Source organism: Bombus terrestris, chromosome 12 (assembly GCF_910591885.1).
Source record: "Bombus terrestris chromosome 12, iyBomTerr1.2, whole genome shotgun sequence".
In the NCBI taxonomy this organism is placed as follows: Eukaryota; Metazoa; Arthropoda; class Insecta; order Hymenoptera; family Apidae; genus Bombus; species Bombus terrestris.
Genome location: NC_063280.1, coordinates 11,862,694 through 11,886,419, shown reverse-complemented (window position 1 = coordinate 11,886,419; position 23,726 = coordinate 11,862,694). Strand labels below are relative to the sequence as shown.

The 23,726-nt window shown below is 38.3% G+C and overlaps 1 protein-coding gene across 1 annotated transcript in view; it reads left to right on the top strand.

The window, feature by feature from the left end:
- LOC100646599 (inhibitory POU protein) overlaps positions 1 to 15,967 on the top strand; it is a 75,774-nt gene extending 59,807 nt beyond the window's left edge. The window contains exons 7-8 of the mRNA XM_048410978.1: positions 1,027 to 1,215; positions 6,980 to 15,967. Of these exons, the coding sequence (XP_048266935.1) occupies positions 1,027 to 1,215; positions 6,980 to 7,744 (954 nt within the window). The 3' untranslated portion in view covers positions 7,745 to 15,967. The remainder of the gene's footprint in view (positions 1 to 1,026; positions 1,216 to 6,979) is intronic.
- The last annotated feature ends 7,759 nt before the right edge of the window (positions 15,968 to 23,726 follow it).

Here is a 23,726-nt window from a genome sequence, read left to right as displayed (position 1 = left end):
TATGAAAATTTATTTGAAAAAAGTAGCTTCTTTTTAAAAAAATTTTTAGTTTCATTAAAAAAGTGGAAAAAAATTAATAGTTTCATTGTGACAAAATGACGCAATTTAATAATTAGTAAATATCTGTTATTAAGAAATTAGTGTTATTATTACAGTGTAATAATAAGGTAATAATTAGATTAATTGATATAAAAATTGGCAATTACGCTCGTACATCGTACACTTGAAAAATCCGGCAAAACCTAAATCCAAGTTTCCAGCGCTAAAACTATTTTTAGAATATCGATCGCACGGCCATGTTGAGCACATGGAGTGACCTCTGACTGGATACTTTTGTACAAAAGCACCGCGTACTTTTTTCACCAGAAACTGACATTGAGTAGCAACTTTCGACCAGCACATTCTACGATAAAACCAATTGTCCTTTATCTATCGAACTAAATTTTCAGAATCATGTACAAAATTCTTACATATCGACCACTTGCTACAAAAGTGACACAACTCAAAGATCAGACGTATCTTTGAACTGTTACCGTAAAATGTTCTATAAGATAAGAAGAAAGTTTGAAATGCTTCAAGTAGAACAAAAACGCAATACGTAAAAATGAAACAAAAATTGATATTATTTCGCGAACGTTCTTACGCCCGATAGGAAGGAAATAAATGCTTGAAGCTAAATTTTATTAATAAGACGTGTAATACCCTATTACGTTCGAAAACATGTTTTTTAATATTTGTATTTTTAATTATTATATAATTCTCGTAGCAAAGCTGCGTTATGTATGCAAAGTAGCCTCGGTAATACAGCATCTAGTTTACACACCTCCTCAAACTTGGATCTCTGTAAATCGTAGTCCCATTGCCAACGTCGTATCAACGTGAACGACGTTAGGAGATACGCTGTAACAATAAGACGCGATATCAATTCGTTTAAGAAGACGAAACGTTTTCTCGAAAATTCTGTTACGTCTGATGCATGATCCCTAATTCTTCAATCAGTGTCACGCGTCGCTTTTAACGTTTCAGGGTGACTTATTCGGGGGACTGAACAGCGGTCTACAAGACGGCTTACTTTCGAGGGCGGAAGCTTTGGCGGCGGATTTGGGAAAACACAACGCGGGCACCCCAATGCCTTTGAAGCACGACCCTGTTTCCGTCTATCATCATGGAACCCACATGCCAACCCCCCATCCAAATAACCGGCCACATCATCAGGTACATTCACACCTCTTTGTGAGTCTGCATTTTTCGCAATACTATACTCGTACCGATCGTTTTTCTTTCAAAATATTGGTTTCGTTGACGAAAGTATAGATTCTCGTTTATTTTCTTATCAACGTTATTATACGGTTGTGTTCTCGTTATTTTGAATGATTTATTGCTATTTCGATACATTGTTCTATGTACAGTCGGTTACAAAAATATTGGAACATCGGTATAATTTTGTCTGTTGAGCTTTATATTTGTAGTAAGTACGCAATTACTATTTACAAAAATGTATCGAACTGTGTTAGTATATCGACTGTATATCGACTACTTTAATTCGTTGATCACGCTATTGCCCGTTATTGATTTATCAAAGTTTGAAGTTTAATTTGTTTTCGACTGTTAATCTCTTATATTTTGTAGACGAACGCTATTATTTTTTAAGGATTTAAGATAGAACGTAATGATCTATTTCGTGGAACGATTAATTATTTATAATATTTAAGTAAACGTTGAGGCGTGAGAGTTTCTCTCGTTTTCAAGTACGAAGTATCCGATATGATAACGCACACTTATAGCGTTAAAGTACAACATTGTAATTTCTATTTACCCTGTTGTACGATAGACTTGTTCTACTTCCCAAATTTCTTATAGTATTTTTACGCAGTAAAATTGCAGTAAATTTTACGTAATAAAATAAAAGTGTCGCTGATCGTTTATAAAAGAGAAAGTAATATCTGATAATAATAGAGGTATCGGATATCGAGTATAAAAGAATGAAACAGAGGCATTCGAAAAGGACCTTAAGTATAGTTAATGTCGCTTTATATCATTTTCCGAAAGATGATATAGATACCTACGTAAATAAATATCAAAGATAAAAAAAGTTATGGTATATAATTTCGTTTATTACTATTGTTCCTGCTGATAATAATCGCTAATTTTTCTCCTTCTTAACGATAATCTTATTAACGCTTGGCTTTTCTTGGTCAGAAATATTTTTCGTACTGTGTATTATAATTCGATAAAGACGACGATAAAACGGAGTAAAGTCTGTAGTTACATTGAGACTGGAATGAATTACGAAACGGACTAATTGTATATCGTACGTGGCCTCAGAGGCACGATAATTTGTTAAAACTTAATGTTGTTACCAATGACGAAGTTTATCGGTGAAACAATTATCGTAATGAAGTGTACCGAAACAATAACGTCGACATGCAAAATTCAACGTTCGAGTACGATTATAAAATGCAACGAGTTCCGAGGACGGCTTAAAACCACCGACAATAATTAATTACGCGTAGCAATTAATTACGATTTATAATTAATCCGACAATTAAAAAATTCAGCTCTGCCGATTTTTTATTAACGTCTTTCACGATACGAGCAACAGTTTTCATTTTGATACTTTAATCATTGATATTTCCCATGATCCGATACGCGTGAGTAATTGTACACCTTCGAATGTACAATACGATTTTAACGTTTGTTATCGTGAACCATGAACTGATCTATAAAATATATATTTTCCATGTGAAATGATCGCTGTACGATAGAATTTTTGATACGCTAACAAATAGAATAATATTAGACTATAGTATATAATATAATTCACGCGTCATACGCAACGCCAAATCTATGGAAAATACCTGGAAAATCACCCCTTTGACGTTAACATTTTTTTCTATTCTTATCGGTAAATAAGTAAACGATAAAAATACACGCGACAATAAAATGTCAATTCCCCGTAATATTCACGATGAAAGATTTAACTAAGGAAGATGCACAAAGATACAAACCTGTATATCGTACTACGCAAATCTGTATACCTAGATACCTATTGTTTAGAAAATTATAAATAAAAAATTAATCGCTTAGAAAGACAGACGCGCAAACGAACAAACACAGTACTGCGAACGTGCCATTAATTCAATTACAATTTGCTCCGTGTCGTTCCGGGGTTTTTATGCTAATACAAGCAATCTGAGGCCGATGAGCGGATGATAGCATGGCAGTAGGGTGAATCGAGCAATGTTCAGCGACCCGGAATGATCTTCTCGAGTTTAGGGGCGTTGCTCGTACGTTATCTCGCCATTGGGACGATTCGTAACACGCTGGGCGTAACGCAATCAATTTTGACAGAATTTCCTTTTCATGTTACCAATCCCACATCGGGTTCGCTGTCGAAATTCCAGTGCGTAAGAAACGTATTTATCTACGTAACTACTACATAAGCAATTATCTCATTCTCAATGTTTCGATCATCATTCTCGATTATACGACGATCAGCATTCTTACGATTTCCCTTATAGCGAGTAAAATCGACCGCGTTTCGTGAATTTGAGATTGAAAAAATAAATTCAGAGAACTTTTTAACGATATCCAAAAACGATAATGACGCTAATATATATACATACATATATACATATATATATATATATATATATATATATACATGTATGTAGTTATGAGTTACTCAAAGATGTATGAAGTAGGTGTAGTACGATTAAAACACGCATACGTTTTACCTGCTTTTATTTATGCATCGTTTTCCAAATGCGTTTTCCGAATGCAAATGCATATTAAAGCTGAAAAATATATTCGATTGCAATATTGTTATATTCGTAATCTATCCATTATCTGAATGAAATATTTCTATAAAAACGTTACCGATTAACGTATTCCTGATCGGAATAATACATTTTTATAACAGCTTCCATAGAGTTCTCTGCCTTGTCGCTTATGCTTTTGCGTTAAAATCTTCCAAAGGCTTTATCTACGCGTTAGAAATATCTTACATGTACGTGTATCGTACGATACGTTTCAACAATTATCAATAAAAATATTGCCTCGGTGCTACGTTTGTATCGTTCGTGTAAAATCAATGGAAGAAATGGTTAAATGCAGCCTGGCATAGCAACGAAACGGAAAATAAGAATAATTCGGTTGTTTAAAAACTCGTCGTGACAAGTGGTCGATAAATAAACCGATAAATTCGATAAAAAAGCATTATTTTATTCAAAAACATTACCTACGCGGAAAAAGGTCGTTGTACAATGTTGGCAAACTGATCGAAGGTAGATCAAGCGTAACAGCGAACGCGAGAATATTCGTTTCATCGACCGGCTGGAAATCGGCTGACTATTATTAGTCGCTGGAATATTCGTTGACCATGAAGTGGGTGTATAGATCGGAGATCTGGCTTCCCGCAGTGCGGTGGCACGACGAGCGAACGACGAGCCCCGTTCTCCCGCTTACAGCTCTTTCTCTCTGTCCCATTCTGCCAGCCGCGAATCTCCCATACAGATGGTCAAACGGCAAGTGTCCCATAAAGTCTGTTTTTATACGCGAGGTTGACGAATTCAATAACGGTAGTGTTGCTGCAGGCTTGCCTAACGCGCAACGTATTACGTTCACGAACGCATGTAACGAGTTTTGTGTCATTGGCACAAGCTTTGGGGAGCGGACCGAGTCAAAGGGAAAAGAGCAAGGGGAGAGAATCGTGACGAACGATAGGCCGTACAACGTAGATACAACGGGGCAAGGGTAAAGATGAGAAAAACAGGGGCACGTATTCGAGAGAAGAGGAACGAGAGAGTCGGCTAACCCTACCGCCGTGTCGCGTCGCGTCGTGTCAGCATAATGATGAAATATTGCGCGGGTCTCCAGGGCCCTACCATATACGCCCCTGGGCTAGTCCTTCGCTCACTCCATATTTGCAACTATCCTCTTCCAACGTGCTTTCCTTCTCGCTCTTTCGCGCCACCACCCGCAAGCCCCTGCATTTCTGATGTAACTATGCTATTCCAGAGCACCCCTGGACTGAAACCGTGCCATCCAGTTAGCTCGCTACGCTGCATATTCTCGTGAGAATAAATGTTGCGTACACACGAACGCGCGATCCTACTCCTACGCATACGCGTCACGCCCTGTGTACAACGTTACGCAAACGTCCCGTAGGCGTAGGCGCATGTTCCTGCGAGCACCAATCGCAACCACACTCGCCGCATTTTTTGCCGATTTATACGCGGACCTTCCGCTTTTACGACCTTTCCCCTATATCTTTGCGGTCCTAGGATTCTAAAAGAGTACCAAACCATCGAGTGGGGTTTGTACGTTCTGGTGCCGCTTTTCTTTTCTCAATATCCAGAAATTCCGATATAGCAGCGTGCTGGCCGCGTTTTTGCGGTTTTTTCCAAACTTTCTCCGGTTAGAAGGTATTTTTAAGAGGCTTATATCTTTGAACGTATTATTAAAATACTATTCTTTAGTCACTGAATATACGCGAACAGAATATACGCGTCAGATAATACGCATATCGATCTTCGACGATTTCAATCTTTTTTTGACTCGCGATCGGCCTCGATCCTCGGTCCTACCCGTCAAAGGGTTCATCGACGTCACCCTCTCTCTCTCCATTGCCCGACCAAACCCTGCTACAAAACTCTTATCGTTTTCCACGTGCTACGACGGAGCGTTGTGACGCCGAATCATCGTGCATACGACCCTAGACAGCGAGCGTCAGAGAGCATGGGGCCTTTCGTCGGCATCCCGTCGAACTACAACATCCGCGACTCTTAGAAACCCGGTAGTCCCTAAAAGTATCACCACACAGAGTCGCTAAAGCTACTCGAGTCTAAATCCTGATGACGCATTTACGATTTCTGCTATCGGCAATACGATACTCTTGGGAATGAATGGATACCGCGCGATAGATCGACCTTGACAGGTGCATCTCCTCTGCAGAGGAGTCGACGTTAACGCGTACGTATTAACGTACGTGTTTATCGGTTTAACGAAAAGGTGGAAATTGCACATGACGGATATTGAGATACGTAGCTTTGAGAAAACAAAGAACGCAAGCAGTACCTGACGTGGCGTCACTTTCTACGGGAAAAAATATGAAGGGAGCTCATAAATAATTTGTAAGGGGTCGCGCACACTGCGCTGGCGACGACGCGACGCGACGACCATGGCACGTGCTGCATAATTGTGCGTGCTAGTTCGTACACGTTCTCTCTTCATCTCCGTGTCCTCGTCCCTTTCCATCCCTCGTAGCCCCCGTTGGTTTCATTCATTCCTTCCTTTTAACAATGTTAATTGGTAGAATCGCGTAACCACGTTACCGTACAATTTCTGCTCAAAGATCTTGATTTTTAAACAGCTGTGGTCGTGCCGCCCTCTCGCGCTCGAAATATTTTACGAGCCGAGTTCGATTCATTTTTCACAACTGCTGGTTTAAGTTACGTTGTTACGATTATTGATTTTGCGTGATTATGAAATTTGTACGCCTATAAAAGAAAGCTTGGAATATTTTATCGTATGGCTGCTAGTAATTAGAACGCGATTCTTTCATCCTCGAACGTTTCACTTTTGTTAACGAACGTTATAAAATAATGTAAATACGTACAAGATACTCGTTTAGTTTTATACAGGTATAACGAGATTTCATATCGAACGTTGGACAAATTGTTAGTTCGTATCGCGGTATATTTGTTACAAATATTTCGACCGTTATAATATCCGACCGTTACCATTAACCGATACGTTTTCCAACTATTCGCTTAATTTCTTGTTCCTGTTGCACAGCGGTAAATCATATCACAGTGGAATTATACATACTTAAAATTCTCATTATTCGACGTTCGAGTAGCACAGGTCGATCTGGTTTTACAAAATATCCAATCGAAAAGCAAGAAGCGTACGAAACGTATTAACTTAACCGACACCACGGTTTACGAGTAAAAAATACGGAAATTATATTTTACAGATGAGCCATCCAGGAATGGAGAGTCTGGACATGCTGGATCCAGCAAACTCGATGACCACATTGACGCCAATGTCAGAGAATACCGGCGGTGGACCAGGTCATCATGCTGGAATTCATGGTCCCTCGGTTTACGGGGGTATGAACGGAATGATGGGCCATCATCATCATCACGGAAACTTGGGCGGCGGCGGAGGCAGCGTACCACATCCGGCTCATCATCACCCGGCGATGGCGGCGGCAGCAGCAGCGGCCGCGGCCGCGGGTCTTCATCCAGATGCAGACACGGATCCACGAGAGTTGGAAGCATTCGCGGAAAGGTTCAAACAGAGACGCATCAAGCTGGGCGTGACGCAAGCCGATGTCGGGAAAGCTTTGGCAAATTTAAAGTTACCAGGCGTTGGAGCGCTATCTCAATCCACGATATGTCGATTCGAGTCGCTCACGTTATCGCATAACAACATGATCGCGCTGAAGCCGATCTTGCAAGCGTGGCTGGAAGAAGCGGAGGCCCAGGCGAAGAACAAGAGACGAGATCCCGACGCGCCGTCGGTGTTACCAGCCGGCGAGAAGAAGAGAAAGAGAACGAGTATAGCCGCGCCCGAGAAACGTTCTCTCGAAGCGTATTTCGCTGTGCAACCACGGCCGTCCGGCGAGAAGATCGCCGCGATCGCGGAGAAGCTGGATCTGAAAAAGAACGTGGTTAGAGTTTGGTTTTGCAACCAACGGCAGAAGCAGAAGCGTATGAAATTCGCGGCTCAACATTGACCCGAGGGTGGCTTGTGACAGCAAAACTGACCGTATCAGTTGCCCAGTCTCGAGCCTAAACCAGAACCCTTGACCGAGTTTCAGGGATGGCCGTAAACATATAAACGGACAATATAAGAGCACGAAAGACGCGATCGCTGTGGGAATGGAATTATGTACATACGTACAATCATAACCAGCAGTTGGATTTAAACGTAGTACGTACTAACTGTTCTACGTGGTTGCTGATGCTGGAGTCATTGGAATTGGAAGTGATGCGCGTACGACTTCTCGGTTTCAAGTGGATCGCAAACGTATTAGCTCGATGCTGCGGCCAAATAAGAGTAAGCGATAGTCAGACTGTCACAGGCTTTATGCGAAATATATTACGGTCATTGCGCGCGCGCGTGTGACGTTCTCGACGCGTCTCCAGTCTCCCGGCGAATTTTCCACCGGAACCGACGATGCTTGACGAATCGATTCACGAGCCTCTTCCCTCTTCGCTTTGCCATTTTAACTTATTCGTAACTTTACGCTACCATTCTAATTACGATGAATAACAGATTCGCAAATTGTCGTTCGAATGTTTACTGGTTTACAATTTTCCTGTTGTCGATACGCGGAACAAAATTAATAGTTGGAATTAACGATGATTAATTCGTCGCTAAACCGATCTTTCGATTATAGCGTTAAGTTAAGAAACGTACTTTTTCTCTTCTATATAAAGATTCAAGTATATTCGAGTCGATATCATTTATCGTTGCTTTAAGTTCTACTGTTCGAAGCGCGAGGATTAAAATCATCGTGTTGTCCACTTTTTGATTCTAAAGCAAAAGTTGGAACCACGTGATTCGAAACTAAAGAAAATCTTACTACGTACGCGGTTCCAGTCAATGTTTAGTTGAGAGAGGGTTGAACGCCAGATCCGCTGAAGTAATCGATGAAAATTCACCAACTTGATAAAAGTACCTAATAAGGATCGCTGACGTTACATGCTATATACTGAAAATGTGCTACATGTTGCATAAGAATATCGTATAAAATGACATAAAAGAACCCTTACGGAATCTCTAGATCAAATCATCTGTAAAGTGAGATAGAATTTGTGAAGCATATCAGCTACGATCGCGATAAAACAGTTTACGAGCGTACCCCACCTTTAGACCAACTTCCGTAGACTGGAAATCAGGTTCGAAGGTTACCGAATTTAGCGTATATCTAAAGTCATATTTTCCAATTGTTCATAACCTCATAAAACAATATTTTCTAACTTGATAAAATTTTGTGCCTTCGAATTTTCTATATTTTACGTCGAAGATCTCCATCGATAAACGTATTAAAGATCAGCTGTGTGAGACTATAAACTGTTTATCGAAATGACATATACGAAATATAATTTGATTAAGTGCTTCCAAAAATATCAAAATATATTTCTCTAAGTACCTATATGAATAAATAATCGTACAGAAACGGATTGCAAAATAATTTATACTTTACGTTCGTACACGTAACTAATTCTAATTTATAAAATTTGTAAAATATGTATTTGTAAAATTAGAGAGGCCAGGAAACATTTGAATTTTGAATTCTGATTTCTGTCATAACGAGACAAAAGAAGAGGAAGAGGATTGTTCGCGAACGGGCAAGAGTCAATCACAACGAAAACCAAATAGCCGAATAATCATCGATGCGTCTTGAAAAGTACAATTCGAAACATAAAATATAAAAGTACGTATTGTTATAAAATCGACGCGCGAGTACGTCGTGCCGAACAAATAAGTGATATTAATCCTAATGAAGACACTCGCAATATGTAGTCACAATCAGTGCAGTGTAAAAAGTGAAGAGCTAGAGCAAGAGAGAGAAAGAGGTATGTGTGTGTGATAATGATAAAAGTAAGAGTGAAACGTCGATACGCTCGATTTTGGAACGAATTCTTTCATTTTCACGAATCGCTGTCTGTGTACGTAACGTTGCGTTTACGTTGCTCAAAGAAATAAAAATAAATCGCTGCGTGATCGATTTAAATTTCTGTTTTACAAAGAGAAGATTTTCCGATCGAGTAAAATACACAGTGAAATATAGTTGAAAGTTTCTAAAGAATTTTTAGCGTTTGTTTGTGTCTACGATACTCGTCGAATCTAAATATCGTCAATATCGATATTACGTATTTATTTAATTAATACGTAATATTCGCAACGTTATACCTTTTACAAAACATATTCGTAATCAATTTTTCCTGTCTCGTTTACGATATTTAGATACTTTATCGGGATGTTCGTTAATCGTATCTGTGTAGAATTTTCATGTATTTCTATCGCAAACGATATGCGGATTTGGCTGCAACGATGATTCGTTCCAGGGCAGTGTATCGATTAGTAAAATGCGCGAAAACGAGGATGGAAGAATGAACGGAGATGAAAAACCAAGACGATGCGATGAGTGAAAGGGGAAAAAGGGATTAACAGGATGTATTACGTAGTGATATTGGACAATCAGTGAAAAGACTGTATCATATCATATTGAAGCAATACCGTAGTATTAGTCGACGAATAAACTTTATTTATATCGCTCGTGATGAACCGCGCGTTTCCTGTGCATCGACGAAAGTTACTTGTAAAGGAAACAAAAAGAAAGGGCATAGAAAAGGAGAAAAAGGAAAGAGATAAGGTAAAATGCCAAAAAAAGCGACGTCGTTCGGTTAAATTCACCTCCAGACAAATCAATATAATATGTATTAAAATGCAATATTTTCGATGATAGAACAGCATGATTCCAAGCGTAGTTATAATAAACAACGAGACTCCGTGTGACATCGGAAGCGCGGTTGATCGCACAACGAAAACTGAGAAATTGATATCCCTCGGTTCTTGAAAAACTGCTCGCTGTATTTCACGACCGCGGCGCGGGTGCGATTATATTTTTGTTTCCTGACCGATTTCGCTGTCCCTTGCTGCGGCAACGAAACTCGCTAAAACGTGAGTTTCGAAAACAAAAACGAAAAAAAAAAAAAGGACGAAATCCTCGTACAACTGTGCACGCCAGAGCCGATCACGAGTCGATCGATCGAGAGCCGAATTAAACGGCGTCGAGGAACGATCGAGGAAAGTAGGAAAACGCGGATGTCAATGTACCGAGTGCGTGATCAGGCTCGAATTCCCGCGTGCACCGAGCAATACCGCGAGGATGTTCGGCGATAACAGCGATATGTCATTGTAATAGTTAAAATATAAGCGGAAGGATAGTAGTAATTTTTAAATTGTACATACGTAAGAGGATAGGTATTTTCTAGAAGAATAATAGTCTATTGCCGTTCTACTAGGTAATGGAGAAAAAAAGAAGATTTTAGTGCAATATAGAGTTTAACGACACTAATTATCATTACGATTATTATATTCGTTATTGCTCGTTATTTTGTCTCTAACTCTCTCTCTCTCTCTCTTTCTGTCTCTCTTTGTCTCTGTCTCTGTCCCTGTCTCTCTCTCTTTCTCTCTCTCTCTCTCTCTTTCTCACGCTCATTCATTCACTCATTCACTCACTCACTCACTTACTCACTCACTCGCTCGCTCGCTCGCTCATTCTTTCTCTTTCTCTCTGACTCGATTTGGCCAACATTGTCACGCCTGTCGTACATTTCACAGATACACACGTTCAGACGCATCGTTCCATTTACATATACTCGAAAGATACTATACGTTCCACCAGTCGAACTTTACTTTCGCGCGTATTCCGAATAACGGTGTAACGACGTGTCGCGTCGCGTCGCGTGTCGTCGACGACAGAAAGCGTCGTGTATTCGGGCAAACAGCTCTGAAAAAGGGACCGGTTTATCACTGGGAAACTATTCCAATTCCACGAGTATCGTTTCGAATCAGGCGGACAATCGCAGAGTCTGTCGTAGGTAGTTTCATTCGCGTCTATCGACCTGTCTGTTTCCTTCGAAAATTACAGTGTTTCCCCTGTGCACAATTCCCAGTGTACAATTACTGTGATGCTTCGGAGTATGTCGATATCGTTTTATTTAGTTCGAGGCCGGATAAGTACGTAAAGGCTGACGAGGTAACCGAATTAAGCGTTCGGGGCGCGACGCGTCAACGTTTTGTTGATCTCTCTGTCGTTCCAAGGAACGCGCGATGTGATACCGATAAATCTGTAAGTATATATTATATATATTATTTATTTATTTATTGTCGCATCGACTAATAGTCATTAAATTTGTAAGTATTTCAAAGACTTTTTTACACACGGTTATCGCCGATATGTAAACATGCAACAGCAGATAGATACTCGTCGGACACTTACAAAGCTTGTAAATTCGTAAGGTTGGATGGTATGCTCGTTTATTTTCCTATCGTTATATTCATTCAGCGGTATATATTTTCAATTCTGCGTATTTTAAATTCATTGGAAAATTATCAGAGGAGATAAAAAGGCGAGTTCCAATTATTAGCGCTTGTCGAGACGAGAAGACTCGGGGCCGTATACCGTATACAGCATTCCAATCGAGAATTAGAGAATCCAGGTACTTTGTACAGCCCTGAATAAACTTTCATCATTTATCTTCCGATTTTTCTCTTAATCCAGCAACGAATCAATTCTATTCTAACGTTCGAACAATGTATTTACTTAGCAAGGAATAAAACGTTCGATTCGCTGCGGCATTTTTCAACGAGGAAAAAAGATTAAATTTCGTAATTTTTTATTTCGTTTGAAAAGGTTTCAACGTCGCTTGACGTAGACTCGGTAGAATACGATGGAAGGAAACGAACCAACATTTGACGCTAGCAACGATAATTCATAGCGCAGAGAACGTGCGAACGCGTATACCATTCTTTCGAGTGTTAGATTCTTTTTCTTGAAGTATTTTTTCAGAAAATTCCTATCGTTAGTCGATCCGGCGAACGAACGACTGAAAAGGGCACGGTCCAACCTACTTGTGTAACGAGTAACGATCATCATCCAGAAGTCTTTCTACTTTCACTCCCCTCTGTCTCCGATTAACGATTAAACACGACACGATTCAAACAGCTCGCTCGATAATTTCTCTCGCGCCGACGTACCGGATCGTTCGCACAGAGACGAGAATCTTTTACAAGACGACGCGTTCTGTAGACATTAAAGACAGGGTAACAAGTCATATCGCAATATGCTTTTAAACAGTTATTATTATACATAGTAACGCTATGTACATCTAGGAGCCTTGCTGTTTGGCGCGAGTAGGTATACATATGTGCCGTGAACATTTTTCCCCGTGAGATTCTCAACGATCTTTAAGAAAATAAACGAAAAAAGAAAAAAAGGAGGAAAATCGCGTACCTATTTAAAACGAAACGAGGAGAGGTTTTAGTCTGCGGTATTTTCCATACGTGTATATAAAATCGTCGAACAAAGAACGAAAGCAATCTCCGAATCTTACGAATCGATAAGAAATTTACGTTTTATGTTATTTACGAAGGAAATGACGACGTCGCAAAGACGACGTTGGTCGATATAAAATAAAAGTTGGTCATTAGCCGGGTTTGGTGGCACTGTAAACTCTAAACTCTAAACTGTGAACTATAAACTGTAAACAGTAAACGATTTACTTCGCTGTCATCCTTTGATATCGTCCTTTCGATTATACAATTTACAAACCTAAGAAACTCGAAACCTCTTTTTCGTCTAAGTACTCTGCGTGCCAAGTTGTACTTCGAAGTAACGTTTACAAAGTCCTAAATAAAAAGCTACGTTATACTGAGATGCATGTACAATCCGGTATGTTCTCCGATTTAACGATATAAGGAGCAAGCAAACGTTCTCCAACTTTTTACTCGTGGATAAATCGCGCGAACCTTGTGTACATATGTCTGTGTACATTTACAATAATTACAAACGTAATCATATCGCGTGCGTGGGATGATTTATCGAAGATTGTCGGATTGGCTATATTTCTTTGAGGCAATTTGAATATATACATATATATATATATATATATAAAAGTTGGCAATAAACATTTGAAAGTTTGAAGAGAAAGGATTCTATTCGAGTGAAATTAAAAATGTTACTATTATCTTAAATTCTTAGAATCTCTATACGATGGAATCGCAAGCTATGGTTGTCTCCATCGCTCAAGTTGCGGAAAAAATTTTGTTATTCGAGATAAAATTATCAAAAGTTCCCCTGTTACAAGAACGATAGTCAATTAAAATTTTAAATTACCCATTTTTACTATTTGTTTTCTTCCTTAGTTCCATGTAAAATTTGTCTAAATATTAAGTAAAAATTGTTATACTTACGGTATAGGCCAATGTTAAATAAAAATTACGGAACAAACTAAAGTTTGCCTTGCCTGAAAAACCAATAACGGTATTTAAGCTGATGTTTATCGAAAAATTTTACACAATTTGCGTGAATCATCCGATGCTGACATTACGTATACTCGATTTGCATTTTCAAAAGGCTAAGAGTGCAAGACAATGAGAAGAGAACCGTCAAAGTGGTCGCGTATACCTACATGCGTAAAAGATCGAAGATTCTTGTGTATATAATATACATATTACATATACGTGCGTTGTTTCTTTATTTTTCAAATGGTCGGCTGCAACAGCGACTATCGTTTCGAGTGCTTAATCGAGAACTACGTATGTATAACCAAAAAAGTATTACGTTGACACGTATACAGCTATAAAAGAAAGGTTTGTATAAAATATAAAGGATTAACAGAACTAATTAGTATAAATAATTACTATCGACAATTAGATTGAATGTTCATACTAAATCTAAAGAAGCCAAAACGAATTGTTAAACTTTCAATCTTACTCATAGGTGTATGCGTGATCAGTGATTTATTTATTCTACTTTTCTTGTTTCCGCGTTAACAGATTTATTTTGACGGCGAATGAAATAATTATGGAAATGCGACTTCGATTCGATTAACACGGTCTATCTATCTATCTTGAAATGAAAAAATAGGTACTCTTTGAAAAATTTATTTATCTGTAGAAATATAAAGGAACTTTTTCACGTTTCCCGCGTTTCGAGACTAAAAATTTATTTCCGAGATAAAGCCTTCGTATTGTTTTTGTAAACGATATCGTCTAATTAAAAGACGAAACAAAGGCATTGTTTCATACCACGTAATAAAACATCCCACCTTACGTAGCATATCGAAGAAAACTCACATCTACCTGCATAGGTTGTATAGACGGATCACGAATTATACACACAGTTCAGATTTGTGTTTTATCTTTACGCATACATGGAAAACAGAGAATTTTCTTTGTGGTGGTTGGAAAAGTTTCGTTAACGGGATCATTTTTACGAATTCATTGTACAGAGAACCGACAGAATTTGGTCTGAAGCGATATAATTCTGTAAGATATGACAAAGTCTAGCAAGAATGTACTGTAAAAGTATCCGAACACCATTTATGAGTAAGAACATGAACGATGAACGATATAATAATATAATAAAGACATATCATAAAAGTATTAGTTTAATTACCTGATATTGTAGAATTTCTATGTAAATATGTTGCGTGCAACTTGGAACAACGTTCTAAGTTTCAAGGCGATGCGATGTAAAGTTGACGAATTATTTGAGACGACTAGTAAAACGACCGGTTAGTTTTTCATATCGTTCGTTTAATTTGTGTAAAGCTTTCCATTAGGTACGTATTCGTTGTAGACACATTTATGAATTTGTATATAATCAAGAACGTAAATGTCCTTTGTAAATTGTTATGTAATAATTGATCCACTAGTTAAATTCTATTCGCTTTCGAGTATCTATACTCTATACCTACTGTATGTCGATTTAATTGATAGCGCATTCTGTCGTAAGAAAGAATTGTTCGTGTCGTTTCATGGCATAGAGAATCTTTGTAAACATCTGTCGATTCACAGTGTACGATAGCTCCTACGAATTTTTCATTTAGGATGCGACGAACGATGGAAATTATTCACACCTTTGAAACAAATAAAGCGAGTCAGCGAAACGAATTGTAGATTACGCGTAAAGACGAAGCTTCGCGAGGTAAAACCATTTCTTTAAACGATTAAACTATAACGAAGAACAATGTTCTTTAAAATACACCAAATTGCGCGCAATGTACGACAAAAGAAAGGAAAACGATTTTCCTCCATACTGTACATATCATGTGCCATAACTCTCATTTACTATACTTTGTGTCCAACTTTGTTCCAAGTACCTACTTAATTATAAATATTATAGTATAATAAAATAAACCTTGATGTTATTGATAAATTTGTATCTTTTTACCCTTCTTGATTTTTCCCTATCAAAACGACCAAATAATTATCATAATATTATCCGCTTAATTTTTATCGAACGATCGACTATATCAAAAATTGTTCCATCTGCTACCAAATGTCTGACATCGAGGATTCTTCCAGTGCCTATCGATGTGCGACAGAAATTCCAAACGATAGGGTACGAAACATACAGGTTTCCAATTAATTTACGAACAGTGCATGAGTGTACACCTATCAACTTGAAGCTACGCTTGATCGAATTATGATTTATTAATTGATATTTTTCTAAAATAGCAAACATAATTGAAAAGAAACGAACGGGAAGAGAAAGATCGACAGGACAAATTTATCTGAAAATTTCAACAGCGGATAGGTAATTTTTAATTGATCTTATCACAAACAGCCAAGTTAAGCGCCTTAATTGATAATAAACACTTGGTAAGATTTCTTTTCGATTCTACGATTGTCGATTGTTGCTGTCATTCTCCTACACATCCGGTGCGAGCTTTCTTTACAGAATCTGTGCTCCTTCGTGTATCAAGGGTACACGTACCTATCAGTCCAAAGTTTTCGTCTCGCTGCCTTAAACGTACTATTGTGCTTTTTGTTTATACGAATAAACAACAGTTTGGAGCGTGATAATAGAATCTCGTAGCGTGTTTCTGTAGAAGGAATATAGACGCAGATGTGCGGCGTCGCGTGTCGTGTCACTATCAAGTATTGTGTGGAATTATAAATGTATAACGTGAACACGAATAGACCGTTAAAAAGATTATTTATCCAAATCAGGAAATCGCACTTCAAAACATATATAGCGTAGCTTTTCATAAAATGGCTAATGGGTAGTATCCTAGCGATGTACGATACATATCGATGGTTTTCGTGACTTTGTCCTAAACCAAAACATACACCCTATCAACGACCCCTTATTAATTAGGTTAATGCAATCCTCTTGATTTTTAACAAATAGGTCGTACAAAATTATTTTTACGATTTGTAGCTATCTCTCTTTTCCGTATTTTTTTCCATAGTTATCTGATTATAGAAATAGGTAGGCAATATACCGGCATACATTAATTTCCTTAAATTTTTATGAACATTTTATCGCATTCCGATCTTAAGTACGAACAGAATAAGATTGCTTCAATCTCGATTTCAGAATATTGGCCCAGTCGCGCGATAAAACGATCGAAGAAACTGGACTTTTTAAATTCAATCCTTACTTTCAATCATAACGGTGTAATATTAATATTCAGAATGTGCAACATTTGCTCGTGATAATTCAGACTTATTTATTTAACAGGAATATACTTTCGAAGCAGGACGCAATTAACGTCACATAAAACGAACAATTAACTTGCAAATTGCGAAATTCATTTATAGAATTTTACTCGCTTTGATGTCGAACTCGTTATACAAGTTAACTCACCAGCACTGATATAATTTATAACTTACAACTCATAACTTATAAGATTGCAGAAATAATATTAGCTGGATCAGGGCTAAAATCGATAATTTCCGAGGAAATCAAAGCTCAAATTTCTCATATTTATACGAATTAATATATTTATTATATCGTAGATAACAAATAGAAGCAAACTTTTCTATCGCAACGGCATTTTGCCTTCTACTTTAAAATCTCGCGTTAAGCAAATTTTCAAGAGTTTGTTCGCAACGAAAATGAAAGAGCCGAGTATCGTGAACAAAGTCGAAGCATCGAGCCGTAACAAATAAGCGATCCTTAGGTGCACTTGCATTGCACGCAACAACCTGTCGTACATATGTGCGATAGGTACAGTGTCGGAAGAGAACTTGAGAAGGAAAAAGCCGCGAGGGAAACGAGTTTATAGTATCTGCTGATTAATTGGTACAGCATGTAAACATCGTTCGGTACCTAAGGCTTGTTTGCTTGTGTAAACACCGCGTATAAGGATGGAGGAGTATATGGGGTCGTTCAATACGCGAACAAGCCTACGCTGACACGACACACTCCTGCACTCACGATTCACGATCAGGCTTGAACATGTGGCAGACGTGCCTAACCCATGTAGCCTTTGTGTTACAAATCATGTTTATATTATCGCTACACTTGTGCGGTTCTAACGGGTGCACTATGCGCGCACTCGTTCTCGGTGACCCAATAGCCTGGGGAAAACAGCCAATTTACCTTCCGGCTCCATTTGATTAGTTTAATTTTTCGATCCGTTCGTTCCAGATCAACGGTCATTCGAAAGTATGTACCTATTGACTTTCTATCAATTTTTCTGTATCTCGATTTAAAAAGATTATTATATTCGAATATCGGCAAGATTCTGATGGATTTTTCCTGTCTGTGCCGTGAGTGACTTAATTTAGCAGAATTTAGTTTAGCAGAAAAAGTTTACGCGGCCGATCAGTCGTTTAATACGTCAATACTCGTCGATATCCAGAATTGCCATTATATTATCGATATCCAAATGTTGCCATTATATTATAATACGTGATTCATTCTCAATATTTCAACGGATTCGAAAGGGTTTTTGAGCAATGTCTGTAGTAATCGGAATAAGTTTTACTGGCTTCTTACTAATTTTTATCTATACGTGTCTATGTCGATTTGGGAGGACACGGTATACAAATTTTCAGGTACTGACGATTGAAGCGTCGAATAGCTTATTTCGCGTGATCCATCGACAAAGAGAATCGATTATTGACAATCGTGAGACGTAATCGCTATTGTAAAAATGAGAAAAATTACGTTAATACATTGATTGACATAACATCGATATCGATGTAACCCGTGATTCTTGTAATAATAATTTAGGGAATGACGCGTCGAATACGTATCGGATGTAATACAGCTAAATGATCTCGGATAGCAATAACGATAGTGCTCGTTTATAAAATAACAAATTCCACGGGATAACGAAAGAGGGAACGAAAAACCGCAACTTCCGCGAAGAGAAGAAAGAACTTGGCGTTTGAAAATTTTCCGTTTTCCAATGCCTTCCAAACATTCTCCGATCTCGTAAAACAACCTCGTGACATCGCATGCGGAAGAACGAAAGAGAAAAGAAAAGAAGCGAGCGAAGCAAGAAGAATAAACTCGGTAGTTGTAAGTTTGAAGTTTCCAAGAATACCAGCCGTTACACCGCGATATCATCATAGGAGTTATTGCGATACAATGACCATCTCATGAATGATGCACCGGTCGTGGAATTATCAAAGTTATGTGACATTGTTCGACCGCGTGGCTCGCCATCGCCGTACGAAGAGCTTTGTGACACGCAAAATTGACCAAGGGGACAGCGCTGAAAGAACGATATGACCGGAAGAATGGACAACGCGAAGCGGAAATAAGAAAAATCGGGCGCAAGGGCGGGAGAGAAAAGGCTGGAAAGACCAAGGAACCGAGTAAAAATGGAACAGAGGAAAAAGAAAGGAACGAAAGGAGGGAAATAAAGAAAGAAAGGAGAAAAAAAGCGGGAGGAAGAAGAGGCAAATATTCAAGATGTCGTGACAGTGAGAGGTTGTATACGGTATAGTACGAGGCCGGTGCAGCAGATATAACGGGCACGACGCGACGCAGGAGTTGCCGACGCGAGACTGCGAGACCCGAGCTATGTTGGTGAATTATACATGATACAGAACACAATCACCCCTCTCGACCCTCCTAACTCGCCCGAAAACCGCTCCTCAGCTTCCAACTGGCCGTATGGATGCCGATACTCGACTATCTCTTTGCGTCTTCCGACAGCTCGACCTGTCGACCAGCTACTTTTTTCAGAGTTCTCGATCTCTTCTAACTTGTAGGATTCCTCGACGAAATTCAAGAACCGTGTCAGACACCGTAAAGTACGTATATACTTTCGCTAATTCGCAAACAAAATTCGAGAATGTACGAATTGTCGTACTTATGTACGTTGTTTCCTAATGCGTAGTTTGCTGTACGTTGTACGAACAGCATCACCGGTGATCACCGGTGGTAATTCGAGTGAAATTCTTCTATATACATAGTCTACTATAAAGAGTTCGAGAAGATGACGGTTTTCGTAGTAAACTAATTTGATAGGAACTTTTTAACATTTATTTTGTCACTCCTCCATAGCTTTTATTTACAATTAGCTTCTGTTAAGTAGCCGTTTGCGCGATATGTAAAGAGAAATGAAAAAGTAAATTTGAAACCGTGTTATGCTCTTGAGAAATTTCAGCGAATTTTACGAGAATAGCTTTTTTTGAAGCAATTTAAAATGGACCCAACTGAATTCGGCTATCTATTTTTCAAGCAACGATCATTCAGTAACTGCGTCAAATTTTTAATAAAGGACAAACGCGATTCAAATAAAAATTAAAATAGAGTTGGAAAAGATATCTAGTTCCATACCAATGTGATGAATCGACTTTCTAAATTAAATGTTTAACGAGATATAAGAGTTGTTCGAAAATAAGTAAATACCAACGACATTATTAAAGTGATAGAAAAAACTTGTTAACTTTGATAGTTAAGCAAACTACCAAATAGTAATAACGCAAAAATACTATATTAAAACATATTAGAAGAAGATAAGTATAATTGCCATTATAGATTATTTAAGGATTTTATATTCGTCGAAGTAATAGATAAGAACCTCTCATATTTTATCGTAATGTAAATAAAATATAAAGATCTGATATTAAGATGATATGAAAGAAGAAACACGTTTATTAAGGTGAAAACAATGCGATCATGCGTGTGTGTGTTTATATATATACATGTATATATACAGACACACACATATATACACATATATACATATTTACAAACGATCGTAGAATTATGTAATCACGTAATCAAATCAAGTTACATTCGCGTTATTCCCACTGATACGCAGGTAAAAGGTAAATCGGATTAAGCGGAAGAAGAACGAAACTCGGTTCGTTCGAGAGCAAATTAAACACAACTGCTTGCAGCAGCGACTGTTACTGTTAATCCTTGATCTCATATTTAAGTGGGAAAGAGTTGGCGCGACGTGCACGACGCTCTTTCGTATTTTTACGAGAGCGCTAATGGTGTCGAAAGACCCTCTCCTGCCTTGACGAGAATCTACCCTCGCTTGCTTGCCCGTCTTAATTGAAAAAATATGAACTTTTTTGTCGTCGCCGGAGAGTACTTTGTTCCCCCTTAATACCGCCGCTGTCTTGGTTGCCGCGTTATTATAAAACATTGTAGTTTTGCGTACGGAAGATTAAACTCGGTGCTTTCCGCGCCGTAAGGAGAAATTGATTTAAGTCTTCCTTAAAAGAAACAAAATTTTACTAACAGCCATTTACACCACGCACTCGAGATAAGTAATTAACGATTAAATTCTTATTAACGCTTACAGATGACAGATGTTGATATTATTAAAAAATTAATTCCTATCTTTCTTTATCATTAATTAACTATTTCATTCCATTATTCGACGATTGTATGATTTATTAATAACTGCGTAGATAATTAAATAATTGCAGACATTTTTATTAGGCGGTTGGATCTACTTCAAAATTCTTGCTTAGAATTTTACGCTTTTCCCTTTAGTTAATTGGAATTCATTTGAGTCCATTTTTATGTAAAGATATTAGTGTAATCGTACTACGATCGTACGTAGTAGAAGAATTCTGTAGATTTTTAATCGTTTCCATAGAAGAAGCCTCGTGACACCGTTTAATGTTCTCGTTTTAAAATGAAATCAGTCACGAAATGTATAAAATTAACGTAAAAGGATAAAGTCGATGATCGAATATCTTTCTTTTATTATTCTATTCTATGGCGACGGGGAACCACTATCCGGAAACGTTACGGCGCGGCGTTAATCTTAAAATCCCAATTGCCGCGTCATTTAAAACACAATGCGGTAACAAAAACAAAAGCTGGTCTCCGCTAATCAAAGTGTTTGCCTTCGTTTAATCCTAGCTTAGCGGAGACTTAAATATTCCTTGTAAACTCCCGCCCAACGTCGGGGATTACTAAATGGGAGCAACGGAGGGTCTTGTCTTCGACTTAGCTAGAAAGTGGCAAGCTTGACTGTAATAGGATAAGACCGCCGAGGAGTTTTCTTCGTCGGTAGACGTGCAACGTGTGTATCGTATCGGTGATGAAAGCATTTTCGACTATCTGCCACGACAGTCACGACGCACACGGGTATTTTTAAGATTCTTACGATATTTTTCTCTACGTGTTTAAAACGTCTCTAAATTTTTCATATTTCAAAAATGCGTGACTATGTTCAAATAGGTTCTCGTACTCGTACATAGTATGCGTGTCTGGAACGTGTGTATGGAAACAAATCTGTGTTTAGATTCTATAATTGCGTTCATAGAAATATGAATATACATAAATATTTATAAAAAGATTTAAGAGATATTGTTTGCCATCGTACAGATGCTATTTATTACGAGGAGCAAACTCGTCGAAGGAACCTAACAATAAATTCGAGATTACCTTTTTCACTGATAAATCTTTCGAACATTAAGAGACAAAAATTAAAAATAAAAATCGGTGTCCTAAGACGCTTATCGCTTAGCGTTTTATCTCTATGTACTATACACCTAACACGTGATTAGTAAAACTGTGTCATGTCGCAACTCTATAACATCGTGTAAATGCGTATGAAAATTCGGTCATACGGAAGTTAATTCCGCGGAAGTACGAGGGGTTCGCGTTTAATCGTTGCATGAATAATTATAACGAAGACAGCTCGAATAGAAAATGCCGTGACTGATGCATAGAAAGAAACGTAAGTTCACAGTGACGGGTAGGTATTTGACACGCGAGACCGAGGAATCACCTTATAATTAGTCACGATATAGAACATGAAAGTTCACGCAAAAAGAATACACAGAAACGGAACGCATAAAGTCGAGCGATAGGTTGCAGTTCAAGCTAGTAAGAAGAACGACTTAATAAAATAACGCAGTATGTACGTACGTATATATACATACATACATACGTATACGAAAGACAAGTATCTTCACTCGCATACATTTTTATGCAGGTAGATATCAAAATGTTGCAATTTCGCGTCAAACGAGGGATATACATAAATTCTTGAACAGATACGAAAGATGTATATTATTCATAGCACTGGCATAATACAAAATATAATGGAAAATATAATGAATATGAAACATTTTGCAAGCGAAAAGTACGTATATTTGATATACTCGGATCTAATTGTGCAATTAGAATGTAAACGCTATGATAAATACCATGGTGTATATCTTTTATATATAGCCGATACAAATGTCTAAACGTTCGCAGTCTGATCATTGCAATTCAGTGAAATGTAAGAAGTACGGGGCAATAAAATTCAAAAATTTTCTTCGTTGAAGTAAAGAGAGTTGAAACGGTAATCTCCGTGTAGCCAGGAGAAACGCAATTCGACCCCTCGTTTCCTAAATCGGAGAGCATCTTATCGTTAGACGAGTTTGCGATTCTCAAATCAATTACGGGCTTGATCCCGTATCCGGTGCAGGTCGCGTTCGTCGGCTGTACACTCGCGGCTCAGTCGTGTAGGAAGCGGTATTGTTGTACCATAGACTGGTATAGACATTGAAACGATATACATACATAGATGTAGGAACCCCACCTATCGTGTAGCCCGGCTCGCTCCCCGACTACACACGTTAAGAGAACGGGAGAAGTGTGTATGTTTTGAGAGCGGTATTATATCGAGCATAAAGAGCGGCCTCGTCCCAAGGGAATGCAGCCTGTGCGTGCTTGCATGCTCTATTCGCGACCCCCCAACTTGGGA